General features: G+C 35.4%; 1 protein-coding gene across 1 annotated transcript in view; it reads left to right on the top strand.

The window, feature by feature from the left end:
- Positions 1-17,247, top strand: part of CLSTN2 (calsyntenin 2) — a 939,093-nt gene that overhangs the window by 802,899 nt on the left and 118,947 nt on the right. Inside the window, exons 7-8 of the mRNA XM_074301665.1 lie at positions 3,802-4,050; positions 7,219-7,340. Coding sequence (XP_074157766.1) covers positions 3,802-4,050; positions 7,219-7,340 — 371 coding nt within the window. The remainder of the gene's footprint in view (positions 1-3,801; positions 4,051-7,218; positions 7,341-17,247) is intronic.

Here is a 17,247-nt window from a genome sequence, read left to right on the forward strand (position 1 = left end):
ACATGGCTTCTCCCTTCTTTTCATTCCTTTTACTACTATTCCATTTTAGGCCATCTTAACCTCTCCTTTAGTCTAATGAAACAGCTTCCTAAATCCATCTAATAAGCATTAAGTTTGTGCTATATAGCTACATAGATATGTGTATACTTGCCTCATTCATTGCCAGATTAATCTTCCTAAATCAGTGCCATAATCATGCCAGTTCCTATCCCTTCACCTACTGAGAAAAGTTCAAATTCAGGACCACAGAGTTTTGGTTGAAAATTACCTGAGTGGCCCTCTCTAAAAAGAAATCCTTTTTACAACACATCAAAATGCATCTTGAACAGGGAATAAACCACTATCTCCTGAGAGATCCAATTCCAGACTTAGAAATTAGAAACTAATTAGGATGAATAGTTTTTTTTCCCTTATATCAAATCTGCCTTTCAACTCCCTTGTATTGCTTCCAGATTTGTCCTGAGAAGTGACACTAAATAAGTCTCATCACATTTCCATATGATGGCCCTTGAGCTATGTATAGACAACTATCATGCTTTCTTGCCCGATTTCTTTCTTCAAATTCCTTTAACTGAACTACATAAATTAGGCCCTTCATCATTCTGATCACATCCTATGGCTCTTTTCTAGATTATCAGTGTCTTTCTGAAGATGTGGCACCTAGGACTTCACAAAATACTTTGACTCCTATCCAGCAATCTCTCTAGATAGAACCAGGAATACTGTTTTTTAAAAGCTGAGATTGCATTCTCAATCACATTGGATTATACTGAAATTGTGGTTATAGCAGCAATAGGAGTAAAAGTAGAAGGAGGAGAAAGAGGAACAGTAGAAGGAGTAGTAGTAATGGTGGTAGTAGTAGAAATGGGCAAGAGCTCACATGAAGTTCGAAAGGACACTTTCAAGGTCTCTGAAGAATTTTAGAATTGGTTATGAAACATGGGAGACACTGGCCAGGACCGCAAAGCAGAGTTGCAAGAACTTGAAAGAAAGAGAGAATATCAAATTAAGAGCCATCTCCATTCTAGATGTTCATATGGATTATTTGTGCCCAACCTGTGGTAGAGTCATCCAAACTCATACTGGTCTGGTCAGTCAGATATGCTGTGTCTTTATCCCAGCATAATGATGTAATTTTGGTCCTCTTCAAGAATGAAGGAAAATAATCATGGTGGTGGTGGTGGTTGTAGTAATAATAGTAGTAATAGTGTTGAGATTAGGAAAGGGGATTCCCCGAATTTTTGACTAATAATATGACTATTATTACTTTATAGTCATAGTTGTGATGGTGATGGTGGTGGAGGAAGTGGCAGCAGTAGTAGTGGCAGTAATGATGGTGTAGCAACATTTATATAGTACTTTAAGGTTTGCAAAATACTTTACAAGTGGTATCTCATTTTATCTTCATAATAACTTTGGGAGGTAGATGTTATTATTATAATGCATTTTGCAGATGAATAAATAGAGGCAGACAAAGATTAAGTGACTTGCCCAGCATCACATGCCTAGAAAGGATCTGAAGCTGAATTTGAACTCAGGTCTTCCTGTCTCCAAATATGGGGCTCTATGCACTGATGAACTTAATTGTCATCCTAAGTCTACTAAAACTCCTAGACTTTTTTCAGATTAACTGCTGCTTAGCTTTACCTCCCCTTCTTATACCTGAATATTTGACTTTGGAATCTATGACATACTTTACATTTATCTGTATTAATTGTAATGATATTAAGATCAATCCAGTGTTGTGTTCTACTGTTATGTCTTTAGATCCTGACTGTCATTTGTCATTTATGACCCTTCACCTTTTGTACCCAGTTTCTCTCTCCCATTTAATTATATATTTCTTAGTCCGGTCAAACTAAAATACTCAGTATTCCTGCCTATTCCTTCCTACTTTCAGGACTTTGCTCTTCTTTCAGTGGGCATTTCTACCATCTTGACCTCTTGAAGTCCTGCCCATGCAAAAAGCATAACTCAGATACAAGACCTTCATTTGCCATCCCCAACAATACTTTGTTATTGTGATAGCATTTGTCACACTTTATTTTGTGCCATTATTATTTGTGTGTATGTCTCATTTAACCTACTATTAAACATTTATTTAATCTTTTGCTTTACAATACATATTATGGTCATCAGAATACAGTAGGTATTCAATAAATGTCTATTGATTTAATAATATGAACCATATTGTGGTCTGTAAATCTGCAGTTAACACTAATCACAACTTCTCCACTAAAGAGTATTATCTGACAATTACAGATGGCATTTTGGACGCATTAAGTCTTTAGCCATGGGCATTGTTAAGTGTAGTACTGATCCAAGTACATGTGTTGTGTATTTAGTGCTTATATACCAGACCCTATGCTAGGCCCTGAAAGTACCAAAAATAAAAGCAGAATAGAACCAGAAATAAATAAGGAGCTCATCTATTTTGTCTAGCATTAATTAATGTTTCTCCTTCAGGTAATCAATCAACCAATCAATCAATAATCAATCAATAAATATTCATGCTAAGATATCCAAACACTTCCTTCTTTCAAAGCTCAGCTTACGTATCACATTCACAACTCTCTTTAATATCCTCTTTGCCTGTGTCCCACTCCTATATTATCCTATAATGAACCTAATTAAATACATAGAACACTGAGTTTGAAGCCAAGAGGACTTGACTTCAAATTCTGCTTCAGACATTTACTAGCTGTATGACCTTAAATGGATCATTAAATTCCCTCAATATCAGAAAAGGATAATAATGGCACATAGTTTACTAAGATTTTGCGAAGATCAAATGGGATAATCTATGTAAATTACTCTTTAAAATACTATATTAAACATTAGCATTAAAAATACTGTTTAACATCATATAGTTCTGCCATCCACATCATGGAGGTTAGGAATGTGGTACCTCCAGGATCTGGAAAATCCACGTAAAATTTTTTGGCCATCCATCCCTTAATGCCAGACAAAAAAATCTGGATTATTATGGTATTAAAAGAAGCAATATTTTAATATACACATATTTTTTCTATGTTGTCTATTGGCCTTTGTGTATTATCTGTGGCTTCACAAAATTTTTAAAAATTCCTGTTTAATTTTTAATGCTGACTAACAATATATCAAAACTGCCATGGGAAGGAAGAGTCATAATGTAGAAGGGATAATAGTAGTATTAAGTATTAAGATACTCCATATTAGTTATTATTATTTTTACTATCTTGTACCATTTGTTTTTGCATATATGTTAATCTTATCTCCGGACTAGATTATGAGTACCTTGAGGACAGTGACTTATTTTATACTTTAAAGTAAATAAAGATATATACTGAGTGCTCTAAATCAATGATGTCAAGCTCAAAGAGAAACAGGGGAAGTAGAATAAGGATTTCCAAGGGTTGCATATTGACTTAGAAAACCATATGTTAGCACTAATTTTGTTTTATTATATATATTTTATTTTGTTAAGTATTTCACAATTATGTTTTAATTCAGTAAGGCTCATGTATATTCTAAAGTGTTACAGACCATGTGTCTCACACCTCTGTTCTAAGAGGTAAAAGAGTTTTTAGCCAATTTTTAGATGAAAAAGCAGTGGTCTTAAGTCACATGATCCTTTGTTTATTACCTTCTAATTTTTTCTGAATATAATTGATCACCTTCCCATTAAGGAAACAAAGAAAAAGTATGGAAGTGAGGGATCTCCTTATTTTTTGAGTGATTCTTAAATTCTTTTGGATCAAGACACCAAAGCAGATATCTCAAGTATAACCCTTGCCTATCTTGATTTGGTATCCCCTATAGGAGCTTCTTCAGGAGCCATAGACCTCTTGCCTTCTCCCAGTGCAGCCACCAACTGGACAGTTGGACTTCTGGTAGACAATAATGACATGATATTCAAATTTGATGGCAAGCAAGGTGCAAAGATTCCAGATGGGATTGTCCCCAAGAATTTAACAGACCAGTTCACAATCACCATGTGGATGAAACATGGTCCAAGCCCTGGAGTGAGAGCAGAAAAAGAAACCATTCTCTGCAATTCAGATAAAACTGGTGAGTCTTTCATGTTTTCTTGATTTCCTTAAGAGTTTTGCTGTATAAGATCTGATGTGGATATGAAAGAGCCCCAAATAAAGTGATTGGAAGGAAGAGTGGAAACAACAAAGAGAAAATGACAGTGATATGCTGTTCAATAAGCTTATCTTTCTTCAATCTGCTTAGCTCATATCCATGGATACAATAACATCATAGGAGATACCCATTGACCCATAAAAAAAAACTGGACCCATTATTTCAGTCTCATCGCCGCCAACTTCTTACCATCTAAGATAAGATAGTAATAATGATCCAGAACCATGCAACATGAAAGCTATAGGCAGTGTGTTCTAGAGGCACAATGCAAAGTCCTATAGAATATTATGCTAATTTGTTATCCCACGTTTTTTTGCTAAGTGTTTTCCCATCTATAATTAATTTAATATTATAAGATCCCTCTTTCTCTCTATTTCCCCAAACTCCACGAAGTCAGTAGTAGAATAGTTATTACCATTCCCATTTGCAGATGAAGTCATCTAGACAAAAAAAAAAAAAAAAAAGACAAGTGGCATATTCCAAGTCCAAAACTCTGAAGCTCCAGGCTCTTTCTACTAGACTATGTCATTTATATTAATTCAGTATAGACAATGAAAAAAGATAATTGAACCATTAAAAATGATAGGGAACAATTTTCTTGATTTGTAGGGATTGATATAAACTCCCTAAAGTTAGCTCATTACACCAACATTTATTTTCCTCCTTTGACATTTGAAAGATCTTCAAACACTTAATTCTTCTTATACTTAAAAAGTATATTTTTATCTGATGAATTTTTTAATCATTGATAAAGAGAATCAAGGCTAATTATCCTGATCAGAATTAACAACTGCCATCAGTTGCCAAAACTTTGGTTGTTTGTAATTGAATTTCCAAATAGTGTGTGGTTAAGTGAATCTTGCTCTGTTCCATTCAAAAACTCTTTAGGTGTAAATTACTCCTTAGATGAATCAAAAGTCTCTCTAAAACCAGAGATATAACCATCCCTTTGTTTATCTCTCTCCCTACAAATTCCAAACATAAAGACTTGTTTTGTACAAAAGTATCAGAAATAATGTGACAATAATAATTATTTGTTTTTAGTAACTTGATCAATGTATTCTACTGTCTAAATTTTTTCTATACTGGTATTATTTGTAATTTATAATCTTATGGAAATTGCTGGGATATTAAAAAATTAAATGACTTAACCCATGTTCACATAATGTTAAGGGTTAAGACTTGAACCCATGTTTTCCTTCCTCGCAAACTACCTCTCTATCCATTGACTTATTTTGCCTGGGTATTTATAAGGGTTTTAAAGTTGGCAGAGTGCTTATCATAAATTATTTCAATTAAGCCTTACAACAGCCTTATAATATAGAACTACATTCTTAATTTTATACATGAGGAAACTCAGTGGATAGAGCCATGGGCCTAGAGTCAAGAAGACCTGAATTTAAATGTGACCTCAGACACTTACTGAACAACTCTGGAAAAGTCATTTAATCTACTGAATAAGGAAATGGAAAACCAGTCCAGTATCTTTGGTATGATAAAAAAATAAGAAAAAGTTGGATACAACAAATTCAATGGTAACTAGCAGAAGTAGGATTTAGATATCATTCTTGCTGATTCCAAGCCCAGCACTAATGTTGTGGCACAGGAAAAATGCTCCATTTAGACTATGATTACTTGAGCATACTGATCTGGAGCCTTAGCAATTATCTGATATTTTAACCAATGACTAAAATCTAACAAGCTCATTGAGGTCAAAAATCCATGTTCCTGTGTTTGATGCAGATCCACAGATATAAGATAACATTGAAAAGATATCACTGATCTAGAAATTAAGGTATTCTGACTCCATCATCAGGTACCTCTCACTGTGCTAGGAACTACTGGGCATTAAAAAAGGTTAACTCAAGGTCTCTACTTTTAAACAGTTTATGATTTTATTCACTCGATAAAATGAACATAATATGAGACAATTAGAAAATAAGGGCTAATTTTAAATGCAGTAGGAGTTCAGCAAAAGAAAAGACCAAAATGAGCTAAAGTGGTTAGATGGAGTATTGGAAAAGTTAAATTAAGGATTGAATTATGGATAAGATTTTGATTATTGTTATGGGGGAGAAGGGAATGGGAAGGGTATTCCCAACAAAAGGAATGACATTTTTAAAAAAAGGTTTAAGAGATGACAAAGAACAAGTGAATATGGCCTGTGCAATGATAGCAAGTAAACTGAAAGTCAAGGTTAGTTAGAGGAAATCGGCAAGAAAGTGGGATGGAGCCAGGTTATAGCAAAACTTGAATGATGAGGCAGAATTGTATTCATTATTTTACTTATTTATTAAATGTATTAATTTATGAATAGAGAAGGTGACATTATGGGATTCAGGATTCCCACTCTGGAGAATTGCAAATGGTAGAATTTTTCAAGTATGTCCAATTTGGCTGGATTACTGGATTGCTGGACAGAATGTCAGCAAATAATAATAAGGAATGTAGTTTTCACACTGTTACCCTTAAAAAAGTCTACACTGGAATAATCAACAGAGGAATTATTAGAAAAGATTGTTCATTTAATCCTTCTTAGGAAGTTGAAATTAAAGAAGAGGCTGATCTCTAAATTAACAATTCCTCCAGATACAGAACACCCAAAGTTTTATTAGAAAGTATATTGTGTAAATTTTATCCAACATAGTAAAAAAAATCACTTGAGCCTTGAAAGTATTAGCAATATTGGCTTAATATTCAAGTCTTTCCTGTAGGAATTTCCTTATAGAGTTTCTTGTTTCCCTCCCTTCCAGGTCAACAAATTTATCCTGGGATGATCACTAGAAATAATATAGGGCAGAAAAGTGTAAAATTTGTTTCTTAATTAGCTGAACTGTGTTGAGCAATATAGTTAAAAGCTTTTTCTTTGATAGACATAAAGATATTAACTTCTAATTGCATGTGTTTAACCTGTATCAGATTGCTTGCTGTCTTTGGGAGGGGGGACGAAGGAAGAGAGGGAGAAAAATTTGGAACACAAGGTTTTGCAAAGGTGGATGTTGAAAACTCTTTGCATGTATTTGGAAAAATAAAATACTATTAAAAAGATATTAGTTTCTGTTTATTTGTATTTCCATTTTTTTCCCCTAGAAATGAACCGACATCACTATGCCCTCTATGTGCATAATTGCCGCCTTGTATTCCTTTTGCGGAAGGACTTTGATCAAGCAGATACCTTTCGACCAGCAGAATTCCACTGGAAGCTGGATCAGGTATTTATTACCTTTTTCTTTGTCCATATCTTGACTCTGTTAATAACAGTTCCCACATTGGTCTAGTTTGCGCCAGTGACTGTTAACAGCAGGATCCCAGGTTTCCTGCTTTTTTTAAGGTTTTAGAAAAGGTTTTAAAATGTCAAGTTTCTCTTGTAGTAACAGAAAATATTGTTGGAAATAGAAAATAGCAACTTAAAGTACATAGTCTGTAAAAGTCGCATTGTTAACAATAGACAAGGCATAGAATTTTATAGGCTTGCACATTGGTAGCTCCTAGAATACAGAGAATATTTTGGTGTCAATGGTTTAACTACATTAGTTTAAGTTTTTTCTGTCCCTTCCATATCCTACCACCCAATTAAAAAAGAAAATGGGAGCAATTGTAACAAATATACAGTCAAACAAAACAAATCCCTGTATGAGTCAAAAAATATGCCTCGTTTATACCAGATGATTCCATCATCTGTCTGTTAGGAAATGGGAAGCATTCTTCATTACTAGTACTGTGTTGATCATAGTTCTTAAATCTTTCAGAATTGTCTTTACAATCTTGTTGCAATTGTAGTTTTCCTGATTCTGCTCACTCCTTTCAGCGTTGTTTCTTATCAGTCTTTGTAGGTTTCTTTGGAGCTCTACCTTTTATCATTTATTATAGCACAATAGTATTCTACCATATTTATATACTACAATTTGTTGAGCCAGTTGACTGGCAACCCCTTTGGTTTCTAATACTTTGCAACCACAAAAAATGCTGCTATAAAGGTTTTTTAAAATGCATGAGCCCTTTTCTATTTTCTCTGATCTCTTTAGAACATAGATTTAACAGCAAAGTCATTGGATCGAAGGATACACACAGTTATAAAACTTTGGGGGCATAGTTGTAAAGTGTTTTCTAGAGTAACTGGACTAATTTTAACTGTATTACAGATAATTAAGATGGATATTATTATGGAGTTTCCCCAGCTCAACCCATCTTGACAGTATCAAGGTTCATTGATACCTCATAGCTGTATCACCAGCCTCTCTGTTCTGTTAAGTATCATGGTTGCTATCAAACTTCAATAGAGAAATAAATGGGTCACAGGATTGAGGAGCAACTCTCCAATGTTGAATGAGATGGGTCAATGCTACAGACTCAAATAGTCACACAGACTGAACTGAACATCAGAATCTCTTCATTCTCAACCAGCAGAAGTAGTTGTAAGGAAGCATTGTCACTCTTGGGAATGAGGATGGGGCTGAGGTACAATCCCAGGGTCTAGCAGGAAGCCTGGAACCAGGTAGCATGTGATCTAATTTGCCCAGAAATAGCATGTATGGTGTGAGCTATAGCTGGAGTCTTTGAACTTGACCTCTATTCCTCTCTTCACTTTCCACTGAATCATGAGTCAGAAGCAGTCTGCTCTGAATCTCTAGTGTCTGTTTTTTCTCTAGTCTGAGTCAGATAAAAGACTGCTCTTCTGGTGAGCAGAGAAATAATCAAGATTTATTTCTTACTCTTTCTTTCTCTCTTCTTTTCCTTCTTCCTTCCTTGCCTTTCTTTCTCACTGCTGAGTTGGGAAGTGCTTTTGCTTTTTAGTGTTGTGCCACAGTTCCCTTTTATTGTCCTGATTCAGTTTCCTTAATTTTCCTGACCCAGTTTCCCTAAATTGTTCTGTCTCAGTTTCTAATCCTACACCACCACCCTTCCCTCTTAATCTCCTCAATATTTGACAGGATAAAGATCTATATCTTAGACATTAGAATATCAAGTGCAGCTCCCCAACCCAATTAATTAGAACATCAGGTGCCTCCCCCATTATGTCACCCCCATCCCAGGTGCCTCCCCCCATTATGTCATCCCCATCCCAATTAATTAGAATATCAGGTGCCTCCCCCCATTATGTATTATTCTTGTTACCCTATAAAAGAATCTTTGTAGCTGACATTCCTTGCTGGATTCTTGGAGATGATAGTTTCCTTTAGCCCTGGGACCAAACCATTTGGTCCCAGTAAATCACTCCCTTTCAAACAAAATATTAAAAACTCTCTAATCTCTATCTTGCCTCAGTTTCTTTGGCATTACATTAATTAAGGTGAGATCCATTGGGTACAGGATAAATATTAATAAATTATATGTGTTCCCTTCTTATGTATAATGATTATCATATTGTTTTCATTGAGTGGAGGAGTAGCTGGAAGGAATAAGAGAATTCAGAGCTGAAAACTAAAAAATTTAAAATTAAAGTAATATAATTTTAAAGAATAATTTTATGCTTTCTACAGTTAGTAGTACTGTTAAAGATTCTAATTTCATTTTATAGGAATCATTTTGCTAGACTGGCCTGTATATTCTGAGATAAGACTTCTCCTAGAGTTTATATACACTTGATCCTCAATCAATTCTTCTCGCTCTAGACAATATAGGATCATTTTTTCATAAGGTAAAGAAGCCATGTGAGGGTGCTGTGACTAGGACTTAAGATATCCCAAGAATCTTATGACCCCCCAAAATATGGGGATACAGTAGACTATAATGAGGGAAATTTGGGTCTTCCCTTCTCTTCTAGCAAGTTACATAAACCTATCTTCCATCCAAATGATAGTGTTATGTGTAAGTGCATTTTTACATCTTAGTCATTACTTCTTTCTTTTGAGCTTTGCTGTCATTTCTTGTGTGATAGCATAGTGTTAGTTTGGGTGACAGGAGCTTCAGAGCAATAACTTCAGGTCTTTGATGAAAACATTAAGATGGAGGAAAAGGAGTGTTGTGAGTATTCCTCCCTGAAAAGGAAAATCTGTGACTCATTCCTGTTTCCTGATTTTTTATCACAAGAACATTAGAGTTTTCAAACAGAACTGAAGTGGCCTGTCGGAATCAGAAGCTTTGAAATGTATGTTTCTCACTGCTTCACACTCTCTAAGTTGTAGCTATATCATCACCTTGCTCTCCAGGTGACAAGTTACTGTTGGAAAAACCTGACTTGAAGCTATTATCACAGTTGTAATTTATTTTTATTGGGAGGGATAGGACTATTCTTTTCTGCAGCCTTGAATGGCAAAAAGGCATTTTAAGAATTTCAGCAACAAAGGGAATTACTGAGAGTGTCACAAAAAGAGGTGCAGAGGATAGGCAGTTGGGGCTGAAATTAAGAAGACTTTAGTTCAAATGCAGCTTCAGATCCTTAGTTGTATGATGACGGACAAGTCATAACATCTGGCTGCAAGTTTCCTCACTTGTAAAATGTAGATAATAATAGCACCTACCTCCTGGGGTTGTTGTGAAGAACAAATAAGATCCTATTTGTAAAGCATTTAGCATAATGTCTAGAATAGTAAGCACTTAATAAATTCTTATTTCTTTCCTTCTAAAAAGAAAGTGATTGTGAAAAAAAAAATCTCCTTTTTAAATACAAGTAGGCATTCTAAAGTTTGTAACATTATTTCAGATCTTTCAGACAGGAACTTACCCAAATCTCAGCCCCGGTGTCCAGGGACCATCCTCAGTAAATTAAGAAGTCAGTGAAATGGTTTTGGATTCCCTCTAACTTCCTTTTATCATCCCCCTCCCTGCAGTGTCTCACCTGCAGCCTCACGCCTCCCTCCAGGCTCCTGTGTATTCATTCTGCCCAATGAATGACCAGAACATCTTCACTGAGTTGCACTCTCTCTTAAGGTCTGCCCTCCTTCTATTTCCTCCCTTCTATCTCTAGTGACTTATGTTCCAAAATTAGTTCCTTCACATCAAAGAACCCATTTCCTCTGAACTGGGGTTTTTGCTGAGGGTTAAGAGAAAAGCATATCAGTAAAATGTAAATGACAGCAAGGCTCCTTACTACTTCTAGTAGCATTTGCATTTTAAAAGAAAAGCTACTCCCTTAACCCCAGTACCTCTTTAATTAATGAAATTTTAGTCAACAGAAGAAACTTCAGTAAAGAATTGAGCAGCCCTGGAAAGATCTGAGGATCTGGCTTTTATCTACTGGTATTGTTATTGTCATAAATCTTCCTTTGGGGTTCCATTTCAGTTTTCTCGGCAAAGAGACTGGAATGGTTCCTTCTCCAGCTGAGGAAACTGAGGTACACAAGTACCTCAAGTATGACTTGCAGGGTCATACAGTTAGTTACTCAGGCTGAATTTCAATCCAGGTCTTCCTGACTTTAGGCCTGGGACTCTAGTCACTGTACTACCTAGCTGTCCTTCATTGCCAGGTTGTATTGGCCATTGTGTGGTCCTATGACTCTGTGGAAGGTTCTATTTATATTAAATAATACTATTTTAATTATATGTGACCATGAGGTAGCAATGCTTGTTTTTTTGGAAGTTAAAATAAAGTTGCAATAAAATATGAGAGCTTTAAGGACAACTTGTATCCCTAAAGCCTAGCATAGCATATAATAGGTGCTTAATAAATATTTGTCAAGTTATTTTTAAATGTTTAATTATTGTTTATATGCTTTCATACCAATCCCATCTTTCCTCCTAAAAGCACTCCATAGCAGTGCATATTGTATGTTGGAAAAGTAGGGAGGAGAGAATGAAGAGAAAGAAATTTCTATTATATCACATTGATATTTAACATTAGTGTGCACCCAGGCAATCTCTAAGTCTGTAAGGTTTAGAACTGTTACTCTGTATTAGTAAGGGGAGTTGATTTACTTATATATTTGTGTGTATGTAAAATCTAGAGACCCAAAGGTTATGTTAAATACAGACCCCAGTATAAAAATGGATTATCCAAAACTGGACCATTTGGACTTTTAGAACTCTTATGTAAAAGGCACAAAATACCAATGCTTGTGCCTCTCCAAGTCATTATAAAGCTTTTAAAATTAAGAATAGGGGCAAATATGCCAAAGGCATCTCAGTTGACTTGCTAGGGACAGTAAATGTTTAGGTAAATGGAGTCAAAGAGTTGATCAAATAGCCCAACCTACTTGATGAAATTAAGGATTAAGGGACAGGAAACAAAGACAGTAAAATACTAAGGTCTTAAGGAAAGTGTAATGGAAGGTTTGGACTTCTTTGCTACACTAGGAAATATGAAAAAGCTTCTCCATTATTGGAAAACTCTGATGAAATTATAGTGTCTAGCCACTGGTTGGTTAAAGGATTATCCATACCTGTAGCGAGCTGTCGTCTCTAGAAGCTGCCGGATCACTCTCTGGGAAGAGATCTGCTGTGTCTTCTACTCAAATCTCTCCGACAGATTCTTCTTCCTGTAACGAACCGTTGTCTCCAGGCAGTTGATGTTAACTCTTGTCCAAAGAAGTGACTTCCCTTCCTGCAGAGAGCCCCGTCAAGCCTGATGCAATGCAGAGTCTTCTTCTATCTCTGGGAGTCCTCTCTTTTATTCTCCCAGAAAATGGGCGTGGGATAATGCAAGGGCTTCTGGGAAGAACCACCTCAGCCAATGAGCCTGCTCCTTCCATCAAGTCAACCTGAGTTCTCACCTTGTAATTGTCCAACCTGAATTCTCACCTTGTCACTATCCAGACAACCGGAGTTCTCACTTAGTAATCCTAACATCTCCCCCTTTCTTTTGATTTAGAACATAGGACAGTCATGACCTTGAAACATAAATCCATCAATATGGGAAGTATTACAGATAATTACATAAATGACCTTGAAACATAAATCCATCAATATGGGAAGTATTACAGATAATTACATAAATTACATAAGCACATAGTAACATAGTAACGTAATACATGCTAGAAGTATATAACATAATCATAAATTGAAAATTTATAAATGTCCATAAGTCCATTGTCCATTAGTCTCATTTTGTGTGAGGAAGTCCAATGATTCCTGCTGGTTTTTAAAGTTCTTTAACAGTCTTCTTATTATCCATGCTCTTTCAGTGTCAGATGTTTCTTAGATCTTCTCCTTTATTTTGAGGCCTTTCTCTTTTTCTGTCTTTCTCTGATGGACAAGGCGAATATGACTTGTTGGCACCCATCTGATTCCTTCTCCTGCTGAAGAAATACAAGCAAACCCTCTCCCCCAGGCAGTTAACCTATCTGGTCCCTTCCATAAGTTCTCACTTAGTAATCCTAACACATACCCTTGGCTGACCTTAAAAGACCATTCAGCATTGCAGACAGAAATACTCTCTAAGGAGTCAAGCCAGGAATCATCCCTTGACATCCCAGGATGTCAAGAAAAAAGATGACTGTAGAAGAAAAACCCACCTCTTAAAGAGAGAATTTCTCTTTGCCTTCATCCAGAATCTGATGGATCCAGGATGGGAAGAGGGGAAGGGCAGTTTAAGGTGGTGTCTTTACTATTGCTTATGCTCTGCCACTTAAATGCCTTTACTTTGAGATAACTGTGTCAAGAGGGTGATAATTACAAGTAAATTCATTACAAGTGGATGCTTGTAAGAGAAACTCTTTAGGTATATAAACCCAGAAAAAACATTGATCTGTATATAGCCTAATCTATAGCTCAATTGACTGGTAAATATGTACATACAAATGTCAATTTCCTCTCTATGACAAACTGTTACAAAGATAGATTGATAGATATATAGATGGACAGATATGCACATATTTATTTAAGCAAAATAAACAAATATATTAATAAATATATATTCATTGTATATATAAATAGATATTAATACATATATATTAATAGATGGATATACATGTGTATAAATATATTCACACATATAAATGCCTATGAAAGAAATAAGGTGAATTGAAGCTTAATTGATAATGACAATTTTCTGAGATTCTTACTACACAGCTTGAGGTAGCTGGAAATGTCCTGAGATGTTTCCAAATGAGGATGAGAATAAGTAATATAATTATATGAAGTCATTGGGTTTAGAATTAAAATGAAGTAAGAGAAGAATGCCAATTTATGGGGGAAAATTCACAAAGAATATCCAGTCCTTAAATTGGTTCATGTTTTTGAATTGTGCACAAAGATGATTTTATTATTTGTAAATGAGGCTTCTCTGATGAACTTTGCTGTCTTACTGAAAATAATCATGTTTAATGATATGATTTTTTTCTTTTGTATTGCTATCACTTCCCTTGGATATTTACATATATGTCTATATTATATGTGTGAGATATACATAGAAAAACATATATACACCCCCCCTTTTTTTTTTTGCTGAGGCCATTGGGGTTAAGTGACTTGCCCAGGGTCACACAGCTAGGAAGTATTAAGGGTCTGGATTTGGACTCAGGTCCTCCTGACTTCAGGGCTGATGTTCTATCCACTGCACACACACACTTTTTTACACATTTGGAAATCAGGAATTGATGAGGCAAAAAGTTTTGTTTTCATCATGATAGTTTCTCCATGAGAGGCAAAATATTTCAAAATAAAAATTTCCTCAAAAGCAACCAGAATATCAGATCTGCTCCCATTGTGCCTCTCTTGTACCCATCATGTTCCATTTTGTGTCAGAGGTTTTTTTTTTTGTTTGTTTTGTTCTGTTTTTTAACCTGTCTTGCCTCTCCTGTTAGGTTATAGGCTCCTTGAGGTCAGGGACCATGTTTCATTTTTATTTATATTTCCCTCCACATTTAGTAAAGTGCTTTATATGTAGTAAACTTTTGTTTAATTTAATTTATTTTTGAGCCACTGTTTTGCCTTTGACAGGACCACCAAGAAATAGGGAATGGGAGAGTATGGCTATAGTTTCCTATAATATTAAACTCTAGTGGTAAAGGATACTGACCAAATCATGTCCCTGAAATGACAGAGAACACTGGACTTCTTTAACCCAGCAAACCTGTATCTGTGGAGTTCCCAAGATAGAAATATTATTTTCACTTCCACTCTTCCCATGTAATTAGAACTGTGTCAGTAGTTTCTCAAGATAATTTAAATTTAATTTTAATTCATTTTTAATATAACATAGAAGAATGTGTTTAGACCAAAGCTTTTTAAACTATGAGTCCCAACTTCATATGGGTATCATGTAACTGCATGTGGGGGGTCATGAAAAATTTGGCAACAGTAAAAGCTATCAAATATTCTACCAAGATTTAATTCTTTATGTAAAAATAAATAAGCATTTCTATCTCATTATGGAAATTTATTTTAAAGCAATTCTTTGGTATACATATGGTAAAATCATATGTATACCAAAGAATTGCTTTAAAATAAATTTCTTTATGTTTGATTTGTATATCTATTTTATATATTTATATATCTGGAGTTGTCATAAAAATTTCTTGGGTGAAAAAGAGTCATGAATAGAAAAAGTTTAAAAAGCTCTGGTAGGGACTACCTGATAGCTCTCCGTCAGTAGATGCTGTCAAAGAGAAATTACTGAAGAAATATAGAAAATTCCTTTTTTTCAAATTGGACTACATATTGTTTTTTTCAGCACTGAGTCTTTGATTCTCTGATTCATTGAAAGTCTGACAAGTACTCAGTCAAATGTTTCCACTTATTCTGAATACTCAAAAGAAAAAACTATCAGAAATGAAGGTACCTTAAACATTACAATAAAAACCCTGAGACAATATATTGGTCTGATGATTCCTTTTATGAATCAGCCCTAAAATGTTATTTCTTCTCATGCTCAGAAACTTACTAGAGATTGTTCCATTTTGGTATTTATAAATTAGTCTGAATATCACATTGTAAGTTTTACAGTGAATTTTTACCAAGGTCGATAAAATGATCTGAACAGATTCCATAATAAATACTATTCTTCTGATCTACTATGCATGAATTGTCCAGATAGACAAGTAAACAATATGAGTATCTCTCAAGACACACACAATCCAATAGAGTCGTTCAGGTGTTATTTAGATGGACTAATGAACTACTTACTCACTTTAGTTGAAGAAAAAGATAAAGTCTGTATCTTCACATGATAAGTGAAGCAGATAGCAACATGGCAGACTCATCCATCCTACTAGGCGTCCTCCTACTCTCTACCTAGTACCTCCATGCAATCAATTATGTGGCTAAGATCAATATCAAGAGGCAAGGAGGACTAGATGTTTGCCTTTGCTGTGCTTTTCTGCATGTAAGGTAAATCCTGAGTGTGTAGAAGTGACAGGCTCCTCAAGGGACCCACAGAAAGCTTCTTGCATGTCTGCCTTTCATGTTACTCCCTCTGCTAATGGCATAAAAAAAGAAAACTGTCAGGTAGACCAAGCATCTCTATTTTTCATTCACAGACAGGATTTACCTTCAGGCTTATGACATCATTTCCCCCAAAATCTTTATCTCAGACTGCTGGTAGCCAACAGCCTCAGCCCTACCACCAGAACTGACCAGCCCTGCTCACTAGTACTGCTTGCTAACTTGCTAACCTTCTCTATACCCCAGTTTACTGAGCTTGTCTGTGGACACCTTTCCCCCTACCTGCCTAACTTGGTCTCCTTGGATTTCATCTCTCCTTTCCTTAGTCTGTAATGTCTTTCTAAACCATTCTACTTTGCTAGACTTCCTGGTCTTCCCTCCTAGTACCCAATCTTGCCCCATTACCACCACTACTCCCTCACCATGATATAATACAAATGTCCTATTTTTATAAATGATTTAATGTTTCTGTTCTCCAAGTTCTTTTCAGATTATTTCTACCACCATCTTTTGTTTAATCAATCATCAAGCATTTTTTTAAGTACCTCTGCGTGTCAGGCAATAAGCTTACAAGCTCACTGGGGGGAGGAACAATAAAATAAGCAATATACAGGACAAATAGAAAATAATTAAAGGAGGGATATACTGGAATTTAGAAGAGTTAGGAAAGATTTTCTGTAAAAAATGTGATTTTAATTGAGACTTAAAGGAAGCAAGGGAGGTCAGAGAGAAGGAGGGAGAGAATTCCAGGCATGGGAACAGAAAATATCCAGTGCTGAGAAGAATGTCATTTACGGAACAGCCAGGAGGGCACTGTCACTGGATCACAGAGTACAGGCCATAGAGAAGGTGCAAGCAGGT

The sequence above is a fragment of the Sminthopsis crassicaudata genome, chromosome 3, assembly GCF_048593235.1.
Source record: "Sminthopsis crassicaudata isolate SCR6 chromosome 3, ASM4859323v1, whole genome shotgun sequence".
Classification (NCBI taxonomy): Eukaryota; Metazoa; Chordata; class Mammalia; order Dasyuromorphia; family Dasyuridae; genus Sminthopsis; species Sminthopsis crassicaudata.